This window comes from Myotis myotis, unplaced genomic scaffold (assembly GCF_014108235.1).
Source record: "Myotis myotis isolate mMyoMyo1 unplaced genomic scaffold, mMyoMyo1.p scaffold_m19_p_41, whole genome shotgun sequence".
In the NCBI taxonomy this organism is placed as follows: domain Eukaryota; kingdom Metazoa; phylum Chordata; class Mammalia; order Chiroptera; family Vespertilionidae; genus Myotis; species Myotis myotis.
The window spans coordinates 1,085,377-1,107,089 of NW_023416348.1; the positions used below are offsets into that span (position 1 = coordinate 1,085,377).

General features: G+C 59.2%; 3 protein-coding genes across 3 annotated transcripts in view; 1 reads left to right on the forward strand and 2 right to left on the reverse strand.

Moving 5' to 3' along the window:
* Positions 1-1,588: 1,588 nt before the first annotated feature.
* ATP5MPL (ATP synthase membrane subunit 6.8PL) lies at positions 1,589-7,280 on the reverse strand. Its single transcript, XM_036306494.1, has 4 exons — positions 7,152-7,280; positions 3,237-3,360; positions 2,505-2,528; positions 1,589-1,733 (listed from the first exon to the last, which is right to left on the reverse strand). Exons 2-4 carry the CDS (start codon positions 3,358-3,360, stop codon positions 1,699-1,701), a joined length of 183 nt encoding a protein of 60 aa, XP_036162387.1. The 5' UTR covers positions 7,152-7,280; the 3' UTR covers positions 1,589-1,698.
* Positions 7,281-11,710: 4,430 nt separating this feature from the next.
* TDRD9 (tudor domain containing 9) overlaps positions 11,711-21,713 on the forward strand; it is a 58,280-nt gene continuing 48,277 nt past the window's right edge. The window contains exons 1-2 of the mRNA XM_036306432.1: positions 11,711-11,902; positions 15,351-15,376. Of these exons, the coding sequence (XP_036162325.1) occupies positions 11,711-11,902; positions 15,351-15,376 (218 nt within the window). The remainder of the gene's footprint in view (positions 11,903-15,350; positions 15,377-21,713) is intronic.
* Positions 18,002-19,182, reverse strand: RD3L (retinal degeneration 3 like). Its single transcript, XM_036306433.1, has 2 exons — positions 18,844-19,182; positions 18,002-18,553 (listed from the first exon to the last, which is right to left on the reverse strand). The coding sequence occupies exons 1-2, from the start codon at positions 19,140-19,142 to the stop codon at positions 18,289-18,291; spliced, it is 564 nt and encodes a 187-aa protein (XP_036162326.1). The 5' UTR covers positions 19,143-19,182; the 3' UTR covers positions 18,002-18,288.

Below are 21,713 nucleotides of genomic sequence, written 5' to 3' on the forward strand. Positions count from 1 at the left end.
CTGGCCCTGCGGGACTTCTGGGGCTGGTGGGCGAGCCCATCTACCTTCAACGCCTCCAGCTGCCCTGCTACAAACCGCCATGCGGCAGCCAGCAGACCGGCCACCTTCAGAGGGCATCCTCGATCTCGGCTCATCCCCTCACCTGAACCCCAAAGACCCCCACCGCTCTGCACGAGGTGTGGCACAGGTGCCGGTCCATGGTGGGTGACAAGCACCTTTAATATGAAAGACAATTTCATCTGCCCGATCACGAAGGAACCAAGGTGGCAAGGGAACAGGCGCCGGGCCGGCACCAGCCCTGTCCCCTCAGGGCCACTTTCCTTGGGCCTCACCTTCTCCCTTTCTGGGCGAGTTCAGGCTCCGGAGTCCAGGTCCCAGGCCCTGCACTGGCTGGTGACCTCTCGCACGCACGGCCTCTCAGCCTCAGCTTCCTCCTCCGTACGTGGGCCTGGAGCCCCACCTCGTTTGGCTTAGAACCGTGGCGAGCGGTGCCACGGCCGTAAGCGCTGTGGGGGCCGCTCTCTGTAGGATCAGCAGTTTTCCGTGTTCCTAGTGGTCCCTGCGCACCAGCTCGCCCGGGAACGTGTCAGACAGACAGGAGTCTCAGGCCCTGCCAGGCCAGCAGTCCTGTGAGCCCCCAGGTGACTGACACCAGCTGGTTTGAGCACAGCGCCCAGGTGATAATTCTAAGATAGTCTTTCTGAACCAAGCGCCAACTCATCCCCTGGAGGCAGAACTCTTACGGGAGAAAATGCGATTCCTGTGGGAATGGAACTGCCCCCCCGCCCCCACCCCATTCCCGGGCGTCCGATGCCTTCACGCCAACTCCTGCTGGAGCCTGAGGCAGGGAGAGGCGGAGGCCCACCTGACCCACCACCCAACAGACACGGAGGCACAGGCCCCACAGGACGCGGCAGCCACTGGTCGGGCTCCGACAGGGCCAGACCCGGCCGCATGCCGGAGACGCCGAGGAAGAGCAGGGAAGGAAACAGCCAGGGACCAGGCCACGGCGTGATCTGTTCCACAGCCAGAGCCCTAACCTGCCAGGACCCAGGTTTCACACTGGGCTCCCTGCGCCTCCAAGCTCACCGCTTTAGAAGGTTAAAGCAAGCAGCTCTAAGGATGTGGTCACTGCTTTAGGCGGAGGAAAGGTCACGCAGGATTCGTGTGGCGTTAGCCTCACTGAAGGGAAGGATCGATGGTTCTTAATGTCATGACTGCCTCCTGATGACATCCTGAGCTTCTAACTCCACCCGCCTGCGATCTAATGGGGCCTTCTTTCTAAAGCATTTTAGCTGGAATACGATGCTTCTCCACCCCCCCTCCCAACGGCTCTAAGTCAGAACGTGCACATCGTCACCCCCACTTCCCAGGACGCAGGAGCGCCCTGTGGGCAAGCTTACGGGCACTGAGCACCAGACGGAAGAGTGTCTAGGCCTGACCGCCAACTGCTACGAGAACCGAGATGTTGGCACCAGTCCTGGGGGTCCCTAGGCCGTCCGGCTCAGGGAGCGCCCGGCTGCTCCTGCTGTCAGAGATCCGTGTGGGGTCGGCAGGCGCAGGCGGAGGGAGGGAGAGCGCGCAGGCGTGGTGTCTAAGGTATGTTTATTCATGCCAGCAAGGGCACGGCACTTCTAGATACTGTCCTTCGTCCCCATCTAACAGCCAACGCTCCCCGCTGCGCCCTCGGCTTGGCTGCTAGTGATGACCATGAGCAGGCGCGGGACTCGAACCTTTGGAAAGAAGCACAACAGACAGTTAGGAAGAGCAAGCAGAGTGCAGTTCACTGTCTCAGCCTCAACAAGCCAGAAAGCGTAAGCATGTCCCATCGTATGAAGAGGCTGTTTCTACACAGGCCGCCCACGCGTGCACGCAGCTCACTCGCAGGTGCAAGACGGAGGGCGGGCCATGTCATGTCTCCCGCCCCCAAGGGCCAGGGGCAGCCCGGGGCATGCAGGGCTCAGATGACAGCGTTTCACTGTCACTCGGGAAGCAACGTGAAGACCTGCCCAGCACCAGGGCCTAACCCAGGGGTGGGCAAACTACGACCCGCGGGCCAGATCCGCCCGTTTGAAATGAATAAAACTATTGAAAAAAAACACCGTCCCCTTTTATGTAATGATGTTTACTTTGAATTTATATGAGTTCACACAAACACTCCATCCGTGCTTTTGTTCGGCCCTCCGGTCCAGCTTAAGAACCCATTCTGGCCCTCGAGTCAAAAAGTTTGCCCACCCCTGGCCTAAATCATGGGGCTCCCCTCACACCCCGACCAGGCGGGTGCTCCCAGCAACTGGGGCTTCCCTATGGGGGCGCCAGCTCCCTGCCTGTCCACGCTCCCTCCTGCTGCACACGGGTGAGCGCCGCCTCTAACATCAGACTCCGAGGAGCAGGCTTCACCTTCGCAAGCCCCCATCGCACCCTCTCCGTTCCCTTCAGGCCCCAACTCCCTCCCCAGTCCGATCGGCTCTCGTTCCCACCAACTGAAAAAGCAAACACCTTACCTTTCAGAGCTTTAGCTCTTTTATCTGAAAGAAAAAGAAAGAAAAAGCGATCAGCGCTTTACAAAAGCCCGGAGCCAGTTCAGTGTGGGACCAGCACGTGGCGGGAAGGTCACGGCCGGGGTAGAGCCGACAGGGAGCTCTCAGAATTGGGCGCCGTCTCACAGCTGAGGGAGCCCCGTCTCACGGCCGAGGGGAGCCCCGTCTCACGGCCGAGGCAGCCCTGTCTCACGGACGAGGGGAACCCGTCTCACGGCCGAGGGAGCCCCCGTCTCACAGCTGAGGGAGCACCGGCTCCCACCCCCCCCCCAAGCCCTCGTCTGGCAACTGGAACGTTTCCTCCTGTTTCTCCTCTTTGAGCCAATCGCTGTCAGTGCGTGATTGGGCCCCACCTCTGCTCCTCTGACAGCGAGATGGTCACCCTGCCGTGACTCTCAGCATGAAAACAAACACTCAAACATGGAAAAGGAGCCATAACCACTGTACACCAGGACTGCCCCCCGAACAGTCAGTCTGCACTTCTTAACGCTAAGGTTCTCTCCTATGCATTCGAAACACCACGGGCACCTAAGGCAAGTCAGTTCCCTGATGGCCACGTCTTATTCCCACTTCCCCAAACAGCTCTCGGCCGCCGTGTGCTCCCCACATTTTCACGGAGGCCCAGTGGGTCCCGATGGTCACTCCCAGGTAAGAACTACAGCCCCGACCCCAAGAGCGCAGCCCGAGGGCACTCACCCGCACTGCGGATCTTGTAGATGATGAGGCTCATCAGCCCCATGCCCGCCCAGATCTCCTGGTAAACCTGGGTGTAGTAGGGCTTCATGGGGACCCACACATTTCTCATCAGGCTCTGAAACATCTGGAAAGAAAGCAGTGAGAACTAGTAACACGACCATGGTTTCAAACGGAAATGGCAGGAGATTGCCGTCTGTTCGTGCAGTTCACCCTCTTTCCATGACTCATCGGGGATCTGCTGATGCCAGACGCCCCCTCCACTGCTCCCCCCCAAAGGGCCCCTGCTCTCGCTCTCTGAGCTGCACCCTCCCCCAACGCCGACTGGGCCAGCAGCTCTCGGTCAGTCACCCTCGTTCCTCAAGCCTGTGCCATCCCGCAGTCAGCAATGCCCCCAGGGGCTGCCCTCCACGAATGTCCTGCCCGATCACACACCACCTTTACAACTTTAAGTTGGAAACAAGTGTTTGCATCATCATGCTGAGAGCAGCTGGCATTTAAAAATATAGATATTTTTATTGACTTCAGAGAGGAAGGGAAAGGGAGAGAGAGAAACATCAATGATGAGAGAGAATCATGGATCGGCTGCCTCCTGCACGCCCCACACTAGAGGCCAACCCGCAACCCGGGCCTGTGGCCTGACCGGGGATCGAACTGTGACCTCCTGGTTCATAGGCTGGCACTCAACCACTGAGCCACGCTGGCCGGGCAGACCTATTGGCATTCAAAGCAGAACAAGAACATGGTCAAGGCAGGATGAACTCCTGTGAGAACAACACCCAGGCCGGGTGCACAGCAACAGCTGCAACTTGGTGCTCGCTCTTCAAGTGTCAGCTCACGGAGGTTTAACTGACACGACATAACACTGTACGGTATTTACAGTGTACATCGTTGCCCTAACTGGTTTGGCTCAGTGGATAGAGCGTCGGCCTGCGGACTCAAGGGTCCCAGGTTCGATTCCGGTCAAGGGCATGTGCCTGGGTTGCGGGCACATCCCCAGTGGGGGGTGTGCAGGAGGCAGCTGATCGATGTTTCTGACTCTCTATCCCTCTCCCTTCCTCTCTGTAAAAAAATCAGTAATATATATATATATATATATACACACACACATACATATATTAAAGTGTGCATCGTGGCGGTGGCTTCATACACGCACACGCTGTGAAAGGGTTTCCCCCGTGCAGTTAGGTAACACGTCCATCGCCTCATGTTTTCTTTTGGTGAGACCTTTAAGTTCCATTCTCAGCACATTTCAATTAGACAATAAAAAACGGTGTTAACTAGGGTCGCAATGCTTTACATGTACCCCAGTCTCCAAGTCCATTGCTAAACACAAAGCAGGCAGCTTAAGACAGGTCACTTCCTAAGAGTTCGATGATGACAACTTATTTCATGAATAATGGCCGGATCTGATCGACAGAGCCATCCATTTCTGAACTTACACAGCGCACTTCCATGTGTAGGTCTCAAAGGAACGCTTCGATGACGTTTGTCATTTACTACAGACTCTGAATGAGCCCCCCCACTTTCACTTGAATCAGTTTTGTGACAGCGCTGGCCGGAGGCTCCGTGGGTGGGCGTCTCACTCCGCACACAAGGCTGTGGCCGATCCCAGTCGGGGTATAGGGGAGGCAACCGACCGATGTTTCTCTCTACTCCCGCTCCCCCTCCGCCCCTCTAAAAATCAACAAAAACCCATCCTCAGGTGAGCCTTGTAGAAACAGCTGGTCTACTGCCTACAGCCATTCAAACCACCTCACAGCCCTCGTCCTTCCTCTTTTACTTGTAAAGGCTACTTTGCACCATTGGTGCCGCGGCCTCACCCCCACTCCGACCTCCTCGCCTGCCCCTCGCTGCAGAGCTGTCCTCATCCCCTGGTCTCCGCACGGACACCTGCACCGCGGGGTCGCTGTTCACCCGGCAAACGTGAGCTGAGCATGCACTAGGCGGCCGGGTATGCGCCCCGACCCCAGGCCAGACGGAGCTGGGAGGGCGGGGCTGGGAAGGCCACTGTGCCGCCCAGGTTCTGGCCCTGGCCCTGCCCCACCAGCTGAGCCAGACGGCCTGTTCCCTCACCTGTAGTGCAGGGCGAACAGCACCCACCTCAGAGGGTGTGCAGACGAGCTGCCCTGCGCCAGGGCTCAGCGCCGGGCGTCCTACGTCGGGGCGTCCTATGTCGAGCGCTTGTCATACCCAATACCACGGGGGACTAGGGAAGGGCCCGGAGGCGCGGCACAGCTCAGCTTTTATCCCCAAAACGTAACGCACATTTCACAGCGTCACCAGGTGCTCCACACCTTATCCCTCTGCGCTCCGCAGCCCTACACGTGGGCCCTGGGGAAGGCAGCCTGTCCTCAGCCAGGCCCTGCTGCCAGCTCGTCCCAGAGAGAGCTTACTGGGCCTGAGGCTTGAGCTCGGAGGACGGACCTCGGACGATGGGCCGTGGCCTCCCCTGAGCCCTCACACCCCCGTCCTCACACCGCACTGAGATGCTCCGTCAGAATGAGGTTCCACGAACCCAACAACCTGACTGGGAAGGTGCCCGAGGGCAGCCTCGCCTCCTGCACCCGCAGTGGGTGGGGAGGAGGGTGCCAGGGGCCACGGGGCAGAACCTGGAACCCCGGGTTCTGTTGGACCAGCTCTGCCTGCTCTCTCCCGGCCTCGGGCAGGTCCGGACGCTGCCGGTTCAGAAGTTCCCTTTCTGAGAAGCAGGGAGCCCTCCTCCTGCCCCCCAGGAGCTCCCCGGAATTCGAGGAGACGGAGTAAAACTCAGTGAGCAGCCTGAGCAGCAGCAGCAGCAGCAGCAGGAAGGCTGCGGACACCCAGCCTCAGGGCAGAGAGGACGCCCTCGGCCAGGCCCTGTGAGCGGGGCCAGAGGAGGGTCTGGAGGCTGCACAGGAGGTAAGAGGGACCGAAGAACCGCTAGTCACCCCGACTTTCAGCTCAGGGCCCAGGGACTGCCCCCGGTACAATGCCAACTCTTACCTTCCCCCCAACCTTCCTTTTTTTTTTTTTTTTTTTTAAACGTTTTCATTTATTTCAGAGGAGAGAGACATCGATGAGAGAGAATGACTGGCCGGCTGCCTCCCGAACGCCCCGCACTGGGGATGGAGCCCGCAACCCAGGCGCCCTGATGGACGCGCAACCACTGGGCCGCACCAGCCAGGAGCCCCGACTTTCCTTTCACCCCGAGTTGCCACATTTGGCTGGGCAGCGGACATGTCCTCAACATTTAATGGCGAGACCCCCCCACTTTCGCTACCCGAGCCACCGTCCCCCCGCCTCCCCCAGCCCCGTGGGCGGGCCTCCCAGCACCGGCCTTCCGAGGCCCGTCCTCCGCAAAGGTCAGAGGGTGTCCGCCGAGGCCGCGCACCCCGCAGACGCTTCGGAGCAGCTGCAGCGGCCACTCCCTCCCTCGGTCCATACAGCCCAAGCGTCGCCCCTGGACCCCGCTTCGCTCCCCCACGTCACAGGCGCAGTGTAGCTCCGGGACAAGTGTGCGCGGGGAGCTGAGGGGTGCGGGGAGGACGCACTGCAGGCGGGTTCGGGTTCTCGGCTGGGGCTCCGGCTCCATCACTAGCCCGCGGCGCGACCTCGGCTCGCGGCGGAAACCCACGCGGCGAGGGCGCTCGTCCAAGAGGGAGAGGGGCGGTGGGCCCCCACGCACCCTACCCCCCGGGCCACCGCCTCCAGCTTCGGGGGCTGGGCGGCCCAGCTCGCGCCGGCGGGGGTCGGGCAGGGGCTGGGCCGGGCCGCAAGGTCGGCGGGGGTCGAGGCGGCTGGGTCCGGGGAGGGTCCCGCTCGCCGCCGGCTCCTTCCGCGGGCAAATCCGGCCCTGGGCCGCCGCCGGCCACCGCCCCGTCCCCCACGGTCGCGGCTGCCCCGCACCAAGCACCGGACCCCGGTCCCCGCACTCACCTCGCCGCAGGACCAACGGCTCGGGCAGCCCCGACCCGCACAGCCAGCTACTCGGGAAGGTCACCGACCGCGCAGGCGCCGCGCAGGGCCTGCCGGGAAGGCGGAAGGAGCGGCGCCCCAGAGCCAGCGCGGGTCCCAGGCGGCGCCTGCGCACCACAGCGCCCCCAGCGGCCGCGCCGAGGCTGCAGCTCGGAGGCGCAGCGCTGGGGAGGGGAGGGCAGGGGCGGGGCGGGTGGCGTGGGGCTGCGGTGTCATAATAAGCTGAGGAACCGCGTGCATTTGTCCCCGACGCGGGACTCCGTGCGGAAACCGGGAAGGGCCTGGACAGAGCGGACGAGTTGGTCAACCTGAAAAGGGGACCGTCTCTCCTTGCTGTTGAAGCCCGGGAAGTCGAGTGTCCGGTCTCTGCGGTTTTCCTGCCATTTCTCTTTGCATTAACATGTGTGCCCCGCATGCACGTGTGCCCCGCATGCACGTGTGCACCTGTTCTGTGCGTAGTGATTCCACGCAAGAGCCACTATAGACGCGCACCGGGCTCCAGCACTGGACCCAACAGACTCAGCCTTCGAAAAGCGCCACCTCCCTGGGCAAGGAGACAAAACCAAGACTGGAAATTTCAGCAGAAAATTGTAACCAGGGAAACAAAAAGAAAACCACTTACCGGATCTGAAAAACAGCCGAAGAGGAATGGGATGTGTTTGGCAGCGGGTTAGATTGTTGAAGACTTACCTGAATTGGAAGACAGAAGAAACCATTCAAAAATGTAGCGACAAGCGTTCAGAGAGAGGGTGGTCAGATGTGCAGCTGGAGTCTTAGAGGGAAATGAGAGACGGGGCAGGAACATGAGCAGACAGGTGGCTGAGACATTTCCAGGAGAGATGGAAGAAAAGTCACAGCACAGATTCAAAGGCCTGATGGAAGCCAAGCTGGCGGGTACAGGAAAATAAACGGATGCCTCGAAACCTGAAAACAAAACCATGGAAAACTAAAAACTACTGCCAACCTGGCGTTCAGTGCATAAGGAAGTTAACATTTAGTGAATAAGGTGAAGTGATATTTCAGACAAACCAAGACAGGGAATAATCACCAGCAGATCCGCATTTAAAAAAAAAAAAAAAAAGTCAACAGTTCATTATTCAGGCAGAAGGAAATGAGGTCTGATGGAAGGATGGGATGGGGGGGCGGGGGGCGTTCTGCTTCCAGGAGAAGACCGCTCAGAAGCACAGGAGGCCGCGTGCAAAACCCGGAGGCTGGCCATTTTAGGGAGTGGCTCTCAGAGCACGGTTTGGGGGTTTCCAAGCCCCTCCTGGGGGTCACATCTGTTTCATCGCAATGGGAAGATGCGAATGTCCTTTTTCACTGGCGTTCTCTCACCAGGGCAAGGTGGAGTCTTCCAGAGGCTGCGTGACTTGTGATGTCACAAGAGAATGACATCAGGCCTGAGTCCAGCTGTCTCCCAGCACGGCCACGTTAAGAGATCACTGACAATGTAAAGGTGCCACTCTTCTCCCACAGGAAAAGTAATATTTTAGTTACTTTTCATAAAAAATATTCGTTTAACATCACATGGCTTTATTTTTTGTAAGTTTTTTAAAAAAATTAATCTTAGAGAGAGGAAGAGGGGGGAGAGAGAGCAATCGATCCATCAGTTGCCTCCTGCATGCACCCGGACGGGAGGGGACCCGAAACCTGAGTATGTGCCCTGACTGGGAATCGAACCCTCCACCTTTTGACGTACGGGATGAGGCTCCAACCAACCGAGCCACACCCGCCAGGGCCAGCTATTTTTTATTCTCACCTGAGGATATGATTTCCTGTTTTTAGAGAGAAAGGAAGGGGGAGAAAGACAGAAGGAGAGAGGGAGGGAAGGAGGGAGGGGGAGAGAGAGAAACATCAATGTGAGAGAAAAGCATCCATGTGAGAGAGAAACACTGATCCATTCGTTGCCTCCCATACCTGCCCCAACTGGGACCAAAGGTGCAACCCACGCCTGTGCCCTGACTGGGAATCGAACTTGCGACTTTTCGGTGCATGGGACCACTCTCCAACCAACTGAGCCACACCGGCCAGTTATTGTTCAGAGCGTAAAGGACCCCTGAGACGACCAGGGCTGAGAACCACTCTCTCGGAAAAAGAGTGTTTCAGACCGATGATGAGTTAGAAAGCTGCCGAGGGCAACACACATCCAGGGGGAACTTGAAGAGCATGTGGTAAGCTATTTCAAGACAAAGCTTTTGAACTTCAAGCCTGACTGGAGATCAACAGATTTTTAATGTCTTTAGTTGCAAATCCAAGGCATCTTCAAAGACAACAATGTTGAAAGAACCGGCCGCCCCAGCAGATTCACTCAAAGTGCAGATGCGGCATTTTGTGGTTGAGAAGGTCAGCAGAGACGTGAAGGCACTTCGGCCGTGGCTTCTGCTGCTTGTGGGAGAGGGCTGCTTCGTGCATCGGCGGCACTGGGATTGCTGTGGGCTGTTTTCCCCTTGGGCGTGCAGTGCGGGCTGCTCTGGGAACGCAAATATGCAAACCCTCCAAGGCCCGCAGTCTCCATTGGCCTGTGAAGTTCCGTGTCCCCAGCCAAACATCATGCCATTGGAGGCTGCAGTATTCGGAATAGAATACAAGGTCCGGAGCTGGTAATATAGGTTAGTGGCGTGGCCAGGATTGGGGCCTGGGACTCCCAGCTCCGTGCTGAGTCAGGATAGTAAGAAGCTGGAAAATTCCTCGGCAAGCAGAACGGGGAGGTTGAGATAGCCGAACCAACTGGCTGAGTAGCTTACAGCCAGATAACGGAGGTCACCTCCCTAGAGATGACATCTAGGCCTCGGTTGTATTTCAGCTCCAGGCCCAGAAAAGCAGCAAAACCAAGTGGGTGATACACCAGGACCAGCTGCAGTGACCAATGAACCGCCTGCTCTGGCGCTGACCAATCGGTGGAGACCACAACCCCGAAAGAGCACACACAGGAAACAAGTGACTAGTTGGCTAAATCCTCCCGAGACCCCCTGAAAATTCTGGCCTGCAAGAGAGAGAGAAAACCCTCAAGACAAAGGGCCCAGAGCGCTCTCCCTCTGGGGAGCACACTGCACCATCTCCCCCCCCCGCCCCCCACCTTCTCCCACAGGCGGGCACTCCTTAAAGGCTAAGGACCCCGCAAGGCTAGCAACCCGGGAACAATGGGCAGTGACAGCTCACCGGGCTCACCCCCGACCCCGTCTCCCAGGCCCCTCTCTTGACGTCCCCGGGAGCCAGAGCAGCCCAGCCCGGGCTCTCCTGTTGCTTCTTCTCTGCTTGCCCCTTCCTGCTGTCACTGTCCTCAGCTTTCATAAACGTGCCCTCATGGTCACCTGGACTCCTGTTGTGAAATCCTTCCTGCACAAGGTCAGGAGCCCACACACACCTGGCCGCCGAGGCAGACCCGCTCAGGGCCGGGGGCCAGGTGCCCTGTCTGGTAACAGTGCCGTGCTGGGCACCAATGGGACAAGCCCGCCTCCTCTGACTTTGGCTGCACTTTCTTTTTTTTAAAACAATTTTAAAAAAATAGCTTTTGGTACTGTGGTTTTTTAAAAATATATATATGTTTTATTGATTTTTTACAGGGAGGAAGGGAGAGAGATAGAGAGTTAGAAACATCGATCAGCTGCCTCCAGCACACCTCCACCTCTGTCCTCCGCCTTCCTCCACTGGTCCAGCAAGTGGCGGGGACCATGTCAGCAGCTCTGGGGTGTTGAGCGCCGTCCACGTGCCGAGGACCCCCACACCTGTGCCCCTCACCACCTGTCCGGCTGTGGGCGGTCAGTGCAGCTGAGATGCGGGGCTAAAAGGAGGAAGGTGCATTCAGTTGGCTTATGCTGCTTCTTCTGGGTCCTCAACTCGGCCACTGGGGCTGCCTGCCTTCGGGCCTTCACCACCTGCCCTTCCTCTGGGATCCTGAGTCCTCTTCCGTCCTGGGGCCTGGCTGTCCTGTAGGTGTCCTTCCTAACGGCCTTCCGTGACCTTCCCCTGCTCCTCTCCCCCAGATCGGGTGCAAGGGGTCCCAGTGCCGCAGCCAGTTGCTGACCTCGGCACGACAACCACACTCCCTTCCCAGGCTGGCTTCCACCGGCGCCCCATCCCCGCGGCCCTGCCCCGGGCCAGGCGCAAGCCACCCTTAGAGACCCTCAGAGGGCGAGGCTGGGTCTGGCACATCCCGGTCCATTGACGCCTCCCCCCCACTCCCCAGAGGGCCCTGGGGTCACATTACGCAGACTCCGGGTCACCGCAGCGAGTGGCGGACCTGGGAGCCCGCAGGGCCCTGAAAGCCCAGGTCGCTGGGTGGGGGCGGGGCGAGCCAAGCTCCCAGCAGGCCTAGCGTGGCCGGGCGTGGGTTGGAAGGCACGAGGCCTGGGCACATGGGCGCTGGTGCATTCTGATTGGAGGGCCTGGAGCAGGGCGGGGCCTTGGGGCACACTCTGATTGGAGGGCCTGGAGCAGGGCGGGGCCTTGGGCGCGACGCTGATCCACGTTCCCAGGCAGTCGTCAGGCGGTTGAGGCGCCGCTGAGGCCAGGCCGCGACCATGCTGCGCAAGCTCACCATCGACCAGATCAACGACTGGTTCACCATCGGCAAGACCGTGACCGATGTGGAGCTGCTGGGCTCGCCGCCCGCCTTCCCGGCGGAGGCGGCCAGAGACGAGGCCCAGCGCAGGAACAGAGCCCCTGGGGCCAGCCCCGTCGCCGCCCAGGCCGAGGCCCAGGCCCAGGCGCAGGCGCAGGCGCAGGCATCCGCACCTGCGCAGGCGCATCAGGGGGCATCCAGGAGGTAGGCGGCCGCGCTGCGGGTGGGAGCAGGGCCGGGACAACGAGGACGTGGGCCCCATTGGCACGTCCCTGGTCCCCGCTGCCTGGACGATGCCTGGCCGCCCCAAAGCGAGCTGGCCGCAGACAGACCCCGTCCCGCCACCATACCAGCTAACCTCTCCCTACCAGATGCGGAGTTCTAGTCTTTTTATTAATAGAATATTCTATTTTTTTTTAATTGACTTTTAGAGAGAGCGGGAGAGGGAGAGGGAAACATCAATGGGGATGGAGCCCGAAACCCGGGCCTGTGCCCTGACCGGTCGGGGAACGGAACCCTGACCTCCTGGTTCCTAGATCGATGCTCAATCACTGAGCCTCAGGGCTGGGCTGGGCTATTTCCTTAGAGCAGTTGAATTTTACATAAAAATTGAGTGCAGAGTGCCGTGGACACCCCCCCCCCCCCCAACACCGCCAGCATTTGCCCGATTGTTAACGTTTTGCTCTAATGAGCTACGGATGAAGCAGTGTGGATACATCGTAGCTAAGAAGGGGGTTCCCTCTTGGTGTTTGTTGTGCAGTCTGTGGGTTTGGGCGAATGGACGAGGGCATGCGTCCCCCATCAGCATCACACCGAGCGGTTTCCCTGCCCTGAAAATTGCCCCGCCCCGCCTATTCATGCCCCCCGCCCTGGCAACCGCTGGTCTCTTTAATCTCTCTGTTGTTTTGCATGTTCCAGAATGTTCTGTGGCTGGGATCACAGGTACGTAGCCTGTTCAGATTGGCTTTTTTCACTTAGCCAGACGCGATTAAGGTTCCTCCAGGCCTTTTCATGGCCAGAGAGCTCCTTCTCCTCAAGTGCTCAGTCACATCCCATGTCTGGGTACCACCTAGTGGAGATCACGTGGGCGGCTTCCGAGTTTGGGCAGCCAGGAGTAAAGCTGCGTGAGCACCCAGGCCCAGGCTTTTGTGGGGTCAGACGTTTTCAACGCAATTGGACAAATACCACGGAGCCTGAAAGCTGGAGCTTTGTTGGGTTTTGTGGGCGCTCAGCTCCCCTCTGTTGTTTGACGTAAGCAGCTGCTGTCTGGGCATGTGGTTTTGGTGGCACAGGCAGGGGACGCCTGCTGTTTTTAGGGGCCAGACCTGGTGAGTAGGACACCCCTCTCTCTCAAGGCCCTGGAGGCACCTCTAGCCCCTGCTGGGCCCCTCCCCCCAGTTCAAGGCCCTTTACAGTCCGCAGAGTGGTTTTGTTTGTATTTTAAGTTGACCTTGTCTGTTGTTCTGTCTGACCTGTGGGCCAGGCTCTCATGGTGGCCCAGCCTGTGCAGGCCCAGGTGCACCGGGGGCCTCGGGGGATGTCTCCTGGCGGCAGGAGGGCGGAGACCCTGTGCCCGCGTGCTTGTGCCTTTGTTCCCTGGGCTTCCCCCGCTGAGTGACCGCAGGCTGCCCTCCTTACTGACCCCACCCCCCACCCCCAGCCTGCTCCCTAGACGTGGAGGACAGACAGCATTGCCTTTAAATAACTCGTCGTGGTGTGATACTGGAAGTAAATTATTACCCTTGTCAGAAATGATAGTGTAGACTTAAGTGTCCCTATAGCTACTAAGGATCAGTTTTTTAAATTTCCAGTCCTTTATGGACTGAGACTTTTGTAAAATAAATGAAAAGACAAAACGTAAGTCCCATTCTAAAAATCATTACAATCAGTGTCTGACATTACTGTGAAATTGCCAGGAGAGTGACGGGTGCAGGCAAACAGTGTCACCATCGTCTGTCTCCATCCGCCTCCTGACAGGAGCGTCCTGGCCTGCACACGCGCACATCTCATGCCAGGCCCGCGCGTGGTGGGCACAGGGAAGCACCGTGGAGCCCTGTTAGCCCTCCACACAGCTGTGTGTGTGCGAGTGTGTGTGTGTGTGGAGGGGTGTGTGTGTATGTGTGTGTTGGGGCTGTGTATGTGTGTGTGTGTGTGTATGTGTGTGTGTGTTGGGGCTGTGTGTGTGTGTGTGGAGGGGTGTGTGTGGATGTGTGTGTGTGTGTGTGTGTGTGTATGTGTGTGTGTGTTGGGGGCTGTGTGTGTGTGTGTGTGGAGGGGTGTGTGTGTATGTGTGTGTGTGTGGGGGAGGGCTGTGTGTGTGTGTGTGTTGGGGCTGTGTATGTGTGTGTGTGTGTGTGTGTGTGTGTGTGTGTTGGGGGCTGTGTGTGTGTAGGTGTGTGTGTGTGGGTGGGGGGTGGCTCCGACTGTAGATGAGACAAAGGTTGGGGGGAGAGTGGCTTGTTGCTCCGCTTCCAGGAGGAAGTCCTGGGAGGTGATGGTCCCAGAGCTGTGCCTGGAGCCTGTGCCGGGTGACACGGCAGAGGGACTTCGCAGACGCACTCGAGGGTTCAGAGCCTAGAGGAGGGAGCCTACCAGGGTTATCTAGTCGCATGCACCCTTCAAAGCAGAGACCTCTGACGGGTCGGGGATTTTAGGCGGGAGAGGGACTGGCCTGGTCTCGTTAGATGAGGCCTCAGGGAAGCACGAGAAGGGCTGTGGGCTGTGGGCGTGCAGGGCCCGGGCTGGTCCCAGCTGATGCCCCCCAGCAAGGAAAGGGGGCCTCAGACCTACAACTTCAAGGCACTGAGTTTGGCCGCATGAATGAGGCTCCAATGGGGACGCAGCCCTGTGAGCACCTTGATGCTGGCCTGTGGGACCCTCCGCAGGGGACCCAGTGCGTTTCCCGGCGTTTCCGGCTTACAGACCTGCGGTCCCACAGGGCTGGGTTTTAAGCTGAAGTTGTGGCACAGGCACACCTCAGAGATCCTGCAGGTTCGGTCCCAGACCACGCAACCAGCGAGTGTCACAGTGAAGGGAGTCACGTGAACGTGGGTTCCCAGAGCTTGTAAAAGCCACGCTCACACCATGCTGTGGCCTGTACGCATGCAGTACAGTGTGTTTGAACCTGTGGACATACCTTCACTAAACATGCTAGCCATCAGCTGGGCCCGTTGGCACAGTGGCTTCCTAGACTCGCCCCTGCGGGTTGCCTCGCCTTCCCTCTCTGAAGCACGCAGGGCCTGCGGGCGGTATAGAGCCAGGCAGGCCTGTCAGTGGTGACGGCAGCGCAGGAAGCGAGCCTTTGGGGCGCCGGCCCACGGAGCCAGTCCCTGCTCAGTGCCTCCACGCGTGGACGCGGGCACTGGGGGCTGCGTCCGGGGTCTCTGCACAGGGAGTTCCTGCGAGAAGCCTCTCGATGGGAGCGCCCTGGGCGGTGCCTCCTGGACGCGGAGGAGCAGGGCACAGCAGCGAGCGGCTCCTTAGTGTCGGCCTCTCCGGGCTTCTCAGGGGCCCGTCCATCGAACCCTGGTCGGCTTGCCCCTGTTTATTGCGCGGCTGGGATCGGGGCCGCGGGAGGCCGGCCCGGGCTGTGCTGGGAGGCCAGGCCCGGCGCGGGCTTTGGCGTGTATGTTCTGTTCTTTTTTCTTACTTGTTAGATGAAAAATAACCCCCACAAATCTCCAAATATAAAATTATAGACATTAGGTTCCTTGGACTTACCTTTAAGAATGGGAAAGGCTAGCCCTAGCCCGTTTGGCTCAGTGGCTAGAGCATCGCCTGCCGACTGAAGGGCCCTGGGTTCGATTCTGGTCAAGGGCACGTGCCTCCTTGCAGGCTTGCTCTCCTGTGTGGGAGGCAACCAGCTGATGTGTCTCTCACATTCACGTTTCTTTCTCTCTGTCTCCCCCTCCCACTCTCTCTCTCAAATGCAGTTCAAAAAATATCCTCGGGTGAGGATTAACAAACAGGAATGGTAAAGTCTAGCATTTGATCATAAAAATAAATGACTAATGAATAATTTCCTACTTTAGTGAAATTATGAAATTTTTAAATTAGATATTAAATATGTTGCTATTTTAAATGAACATGATATTGGTGTAAAGTACACGTCAGCATTGTTTCCTTTGAGAGTAGCAGCTATCAATGTTAATGCAGGCCATCTCTTTCCTGATCTGACACATAGCTGTGATTTTATACTTTCCCTTAATTGTGCTGAGATTAAAAATGGAGTGAGTGTCAGGATGAAGCTTCGTCTTCACGCTGCCCTCACTGCTGCCCTCGCTGCTGCCCTCACTGCTGCCCTCGCTGCCCTCACTCCTGCCCCTCGCTGTCCTCACTGGTGCCCCTCGCTGCCCTCACTGCTGCCCTCACTCCTGCCCCTCGCTACCCTCACTGCTGCCCCTCGCTGCCCTCACTGCTGCCCTCACTGCTGCCCTTGCTGCCCTCACTGCTGTCCTCGCTGCCCTCACTGCTGCCCTCGCTGCCCTCACTCCTGCCCCTCGCTGTCCTCACTGGTGCCCCTCGCTGCCCTCACTGCTGTCCTCGCTGCCCTCACTGCTGCCCTCACTGGTGCCCTCACTGCTGCCCCTCGCTGCCCTCACTGCTGCCCTCACTGCTGCCCTCACTGGTGCCCTCACTGCTGCCCCTCGCTGTCCTCACTGCTGCCCTCACTGCTGCCCTCACTGCTGCCCTCGCTGCCCTCACTGCTGCCCTCACTGCTGCCCTCACTGCTGCCCTTGCTGCCCTCACTCCTGCCCCTCGCTGCCCTCACTGCTGCCCTCGCTGCCCTCACTGCTGCCCTCACTGCTGCCCTCACTGCTGCCCCTCGCTGTCCTCACTGCTGCCCTCACTGCTGCCCTCACTGCTGCCCTCACTGCTGCCCCTCGCTGCCCTCACTGCTGCCCCTCGCTGCCCTCACTGCTGCCCTCGCTGCCCTCACTGCTGCCCTCACTCCTGCCCCTCGCTGCCCTCACTGCTGCCCCTCGCTGCCCTCACTGCTGCCCTCGCTGCTGCCCTCGCTGCCCTCATTGCTGCCCTCACTGCTGCCCCTCGCTGCCCTCACTGCTGCCCTCACTGCTGCCCCTCGCTGCCCTCACTGCTGCCCTTCCTGCCTTCACTGCTGCCCCTCGCTGCCCTCACTGCTGCCCTCACTGCTGCCCCTCACTGCCCTCACTGCTGCCCTCACTGCTGCCCCTCGCTGCCCTCACTGCTGCCCTCACTGCCCTCACTGCTGCCCCTCGCTGCCCTCACTGCTGCCCTCACTGCTGCCCCTCGCTGCCCTCACTGCTGCCCTCGCTGCCTTCACTGCTGCCCTCACTGCTGCCCCTCGCTGCCCTCACTGCTGCCCTCACTGCTGCCCCTTGCTGCCCTCACTGCTGCCCTCGCTGCCTTCACTGCTGCCCTCGCTGCCCTCACTCCTGCCCCTCGCTGCCCTCACTGCTGCCCTCGCTGCCCTCACTCCTGCCCCTCGCTGCCCTCACTCCTGCCCCTCGCTGCCCTCACTCCTGCCCCTCGCTGCCCTCACTGCTGCCCTTGCTGCCCTCACTCCTGCCCCTTGCTGCCCTCACTCCTGCCCCTCGCTGCCCTCACTCCTGCCCCTCGCTACCCTCACTGCTGCCCTTGCTGCCCTCACTCCTGCCTCTCGCTGCCCTCACTGCTGCCCTCACTGTCCTCACTGCTGCCCTCACTGCTGCCCCTCGCTGCCCTCACTGCTGCCCTCACTGCTGCCCTCGCTGCCCTCACTGCTGCCCTCACTGCTGTCCTCGCTGCCCTCACTGCTGCCCCTCGCTGCCCTCACTGCTGCCCCTCGCTGCCCTCACTGCTGCCCTCACTGCTGCCCTCACTGCTGCCCCTCACTGCCCTCACTGCTGCCCTCACTGCTGCCCTCGCTGCCCTCACTGCTGCCCTCACTGCTGTCCTCGCTGCCCTCACTGCTGTCCTCGCTGCCCTCACTCCTGCCCCTCGCTGCCCTCACTGCTGCCCTTGCTGCCCTCACTGCTGCCCTTGCTGCCCTCACTCCTGCCCCTCGCTGCCCTCACTGCTGCCCTCACTCCTGCCTCTCGCTGCCCTCACTGCTGCCCTCGCTGCCCTCACTGCTGCCCTCACTGCTGCCCCGAGGGTCTCCCCTCTGAGAGGATGCCCTGGCAACACAGTCACGGGAGAGAGGATTCACGCCACTCATTTATTTTGCTCTGTGTGTAGCTTTGTCTTAGAATCAAAGTCCAGGTTGATGTCGGGGTTTCACACAGAATTTGTCAAATTTCCGACTGCACACTGGTAGACGCCCTAGTTCCTGCGAGACGTTTTGCGGTATAAGAAAATACTTCAAATGTTTTTTTCAAAATATTTAGGAAACATTTTAGTTGTTAAGAAACATTGCACTGTGGAGGGGTTCAGAGGGAACACTGTCTAAAACCTGACGCGCCACAGCGATTTTTAACTCGGACCTCGCGACAGAGAGACGTGGGGCACGTCCCCTTATTCCGCATGTGAGGCTCCGCGCGCCGTGGTCCTGCAGCGCCGCTGGCCACCAGCAGCCTAGCTGGGCGGGGGGCCGTACGGCAGGTTCCACGTCCTGCGCGAGGATGTGGGGAGCCTGTTCTCCGCGTGTCGGTCCACGTAACTGGAAACAGTGGGAATCTCATCCTGGTCTGGACTCCGGGCGCGGTCCCCCAGGCCCCCCCCCGCCAGGCCCGGCTGCCCGCCTTTCTCAGGGCTACCCAGGGCGTCCTCCAGAACTCGCTTGAAGACGTGGACAATTTCCCAGGGCAGCACATCATTTTCTGCCAGAACTTCTCGAAACCTAGAGGCAAGCAGTGACGCACACGTGGGTCAGGCGTTCCCTGTCCACCCCCGCCTCCCACACGCAGCCTGTCCCGTGGCCGCGTGGCGGCGCCCACCTGTGGGTCTGCACGCGGCTTAGTTTAGGCGTCTAGAACAGGGATCTCAGTGACGGAAAACATGTCTAGCCGGTAAGGTAGTGACAGGTAGTTCTCAGAGGTGTTCGGTTGCTGATGGAGGGCCCTTGCCCGCCTGGATGCGTGAGTGCTGAGACTCACGGTACGGGCATCAGGAGGAAGTGGGGGCTGTTACCTGCTGAGAATGGCTCCCGCCTGGCAGGGCTGAACTTGCGCACAGAGAGCTTCCAGCTGCCTCTGTTCAGTAGCGGGGATGGTCGTGTGGGGGTTCTGGTAGGTTCTCAGCCAGGTGTACTCCACACCCGCCCGCGCCCCGGGGTGCTCATGGCCCACCTCTTGTATGAACCTCTCTCGCTCCTGCAGGTGCCACTGCAGCTCCCGCAGGAGCGTCCTGGCCACGGCCTTGGAGCCCGGGCGGCGCGCCGCTTGGCAGGGGTTGTGCTTGGGCCACCTCATCCAGCCGAAGAGTGGCATCTGGCCTGTGGGAGTGTCCCCGCTCGTTTATTTGCATACAGTGTCACGGTTCTGATGAGCAAATATTTGTCTCTTCATAATACATTTCCCAGAAAAGTGGATGAATTTTCCACTGGTTAGATATACAAAGTAAGATCGAAACGTGATTAAAGTCTTTTAATTCCTAACTAGGTCGGTGCCCTGAGCCAAGCTTTAAAAATACTTTGTGTAGCTAAGCAGAAAGGAAATACACAAAGTGAGAGAGAACCTGCAGGCTGAGCATTTTCTGACAGTCACACTGAACACTTGCTCTTAAAAGTTCTTAGGACACTTTAAATATTAGCACACAGCCCAGTGCTCCGGAAACATGCTTGACACGGCTTGGACAGACAGGGGTCAGAGCGTACCTGGGGCTGCGGTCCGCTGTGGGTGCTGACTCCGGCCGTCTCGCTCGGCCCCTCCGCTGCTCCTGCTGTGCCTGCGGAAGGCGCCTCCGCGCTCACCACTGGGGCTGCACTTGAAATAAATAACTTTCTATGTTAGGAACGAGGTTGTGAAGTCTTCCCGTGGAGAGCGCTCATTAATTCACCTTGTAAGCAAGCGGAAGAAACGACAAAAATAACTTACTACCGAAGCTGCACCACTTACATAAGGCTGCCTTTTGAATGCAGCTCAGTCATCTGAAAAGATGCCGGCGGCCCCGGGGCTGGCCCTCGATGCGTTCAGACGTGGGTCAGGGAGGGATGTGGACGCCGAGCCAGCAGATGTGCCCCCAGGACGTGGGGCTGTCGCCTGCCGCTGCCTGCTGCGCGCTGCGGGTCACAGTGGAGCTGCAGTTCGTGCCTCTGGAGCTCCAAAAATAACCTTGTTGCTTTGCTTCTTCAGCTTCGCTCCCAGGCATTGGGAGCAGGTCCCCATCCTCTGTGGTGACAGCAGGGAAAGTGGACCAGGCTGGACTGTTTGCGAAGCACCCGCTCTGAGCAAGTCCCATAACCAAGTAAAAGGGGCAGAGCGTGCTGGGTCAGGGCGCGCTGGGTCGTAGCCGTGACTCTACTCGTTTCTTTCTGAATAGGAGGGTGTGCAGGCGGGTCACAGTGAGTGGAGGCCATGTGTATGCAAGCGGATTACTGACGTGCATGCGATCTCTGGAAGCACGGTGCTGAGGCAGGAATGGATTAAGGCCGGGAAAATGGACCTGTGAGGACATATGACTCACTTTAGCGACCACCGCCTGTCTGGCGGGTGCTGAGGGCCAGGGCGCAGGCGGGGTCCCCTCCCCAGGCCTGTGTTAGATGACAGCGCGGCGGCTTCGCCTTGGATGACATTTCACAATCTTTCTCTCTGGCCTTTTCCTCCAAATGACCTGTGAAGAATAGACTGGTTCATGTTAGCCCTGCGTGTCGTGGTGAGAGAGGCCAAGGTGTGGCCTCTACAGTGCCAGCTGCTCACAGGGCTGACGGCGCCATCAGCTGCAGCCGGGAGGTTGCCAGTGCAGTGGTGGCCAGCGCTCGGGGACAGTGCCCTGCGGCCTCTGCTGCTGCTTCCCTGGGTGTCCGCCTCTGATGGCCGGGATTCATGCTGCCTCGGACATGGTGCAGGCCACCTGGAGCATGCTGGCTGCGGAACCAGCACAGGGTTTCTGCTCAGGGCTCTGCAGGCTTCCCGCGTCCCCCCACCTGGCCCCTCTGGCTCTGCCCAGAGCACGCTTTGTCCCAGCCAGGCCTGACCCTCGCCGCCCCTCTGGGCCACCTTGGCTGTGCCCGCAAGCAGACCTGCACGGCCCTTCTCATTTTTCTTCTGATCTTTGCCTAAATGTCTCCTTGTCCTATTAGCATTGCCCCTCTCCTCTCTGCTGCGTTCTCCCTGGGAACCTGTCACCGCTGCCACACTCCCCATGGTCCTTCCCTACCCAGCCGACTGCAGCCGCCAGGCTCTGAGTGACGCTGTGCTGAGGGACTAGGAGTAGATAGCAGGGAAACTGTGATCAAAAGAACGCTGGTGGGGCCGGTGTATCAGACAAGTGGTGCCTTTAATGCGAATCCATTGTATTCAAGTGACTGCACACTTCAGTGCTGGCATCACCATCCTTCTGACAGCAGCGCCTTCCAGGTGGACCCTCCCAGGAGCCCCAAGTGTCGCGGGTGGTTTGCATGTCACAGTGCAAGTGTCTTTTCTCACTGAACGATTTGGACATTTAAAAAAACCTGATTTTAGAGAGAGGGGAGAGGGAGAGAGGAACATTGAATGGCTGTGTCCAGTATGCCCAGGCAGCAATTGAACCCACACCCAGGCGTGTGCCCTGACTGGGAATCAAGCCAGCGGCCTTTTGGTGCACAGGACACCGCTCAACCAACTGAGCCACACCAGCCAGGCTGTTTGGGACCTTGTGTCTATCTATTAGTGTGGGTATAGCCTCCGTTGGCATTCTTTAAAAAAGGAAACAGGTTAAGTAAGAGGCCGTAGGTGAGCGTGGCCCTCTGTGGGGCCTTTCCCCCCAGGTTTTAACTCTCACAAGTCTGATGAGAAGGCACCCTGCCTCCCGGGACCCTTAGGCCCTGCCTGTCACAAATGAGGGTCCTGCAGGTCTGGATG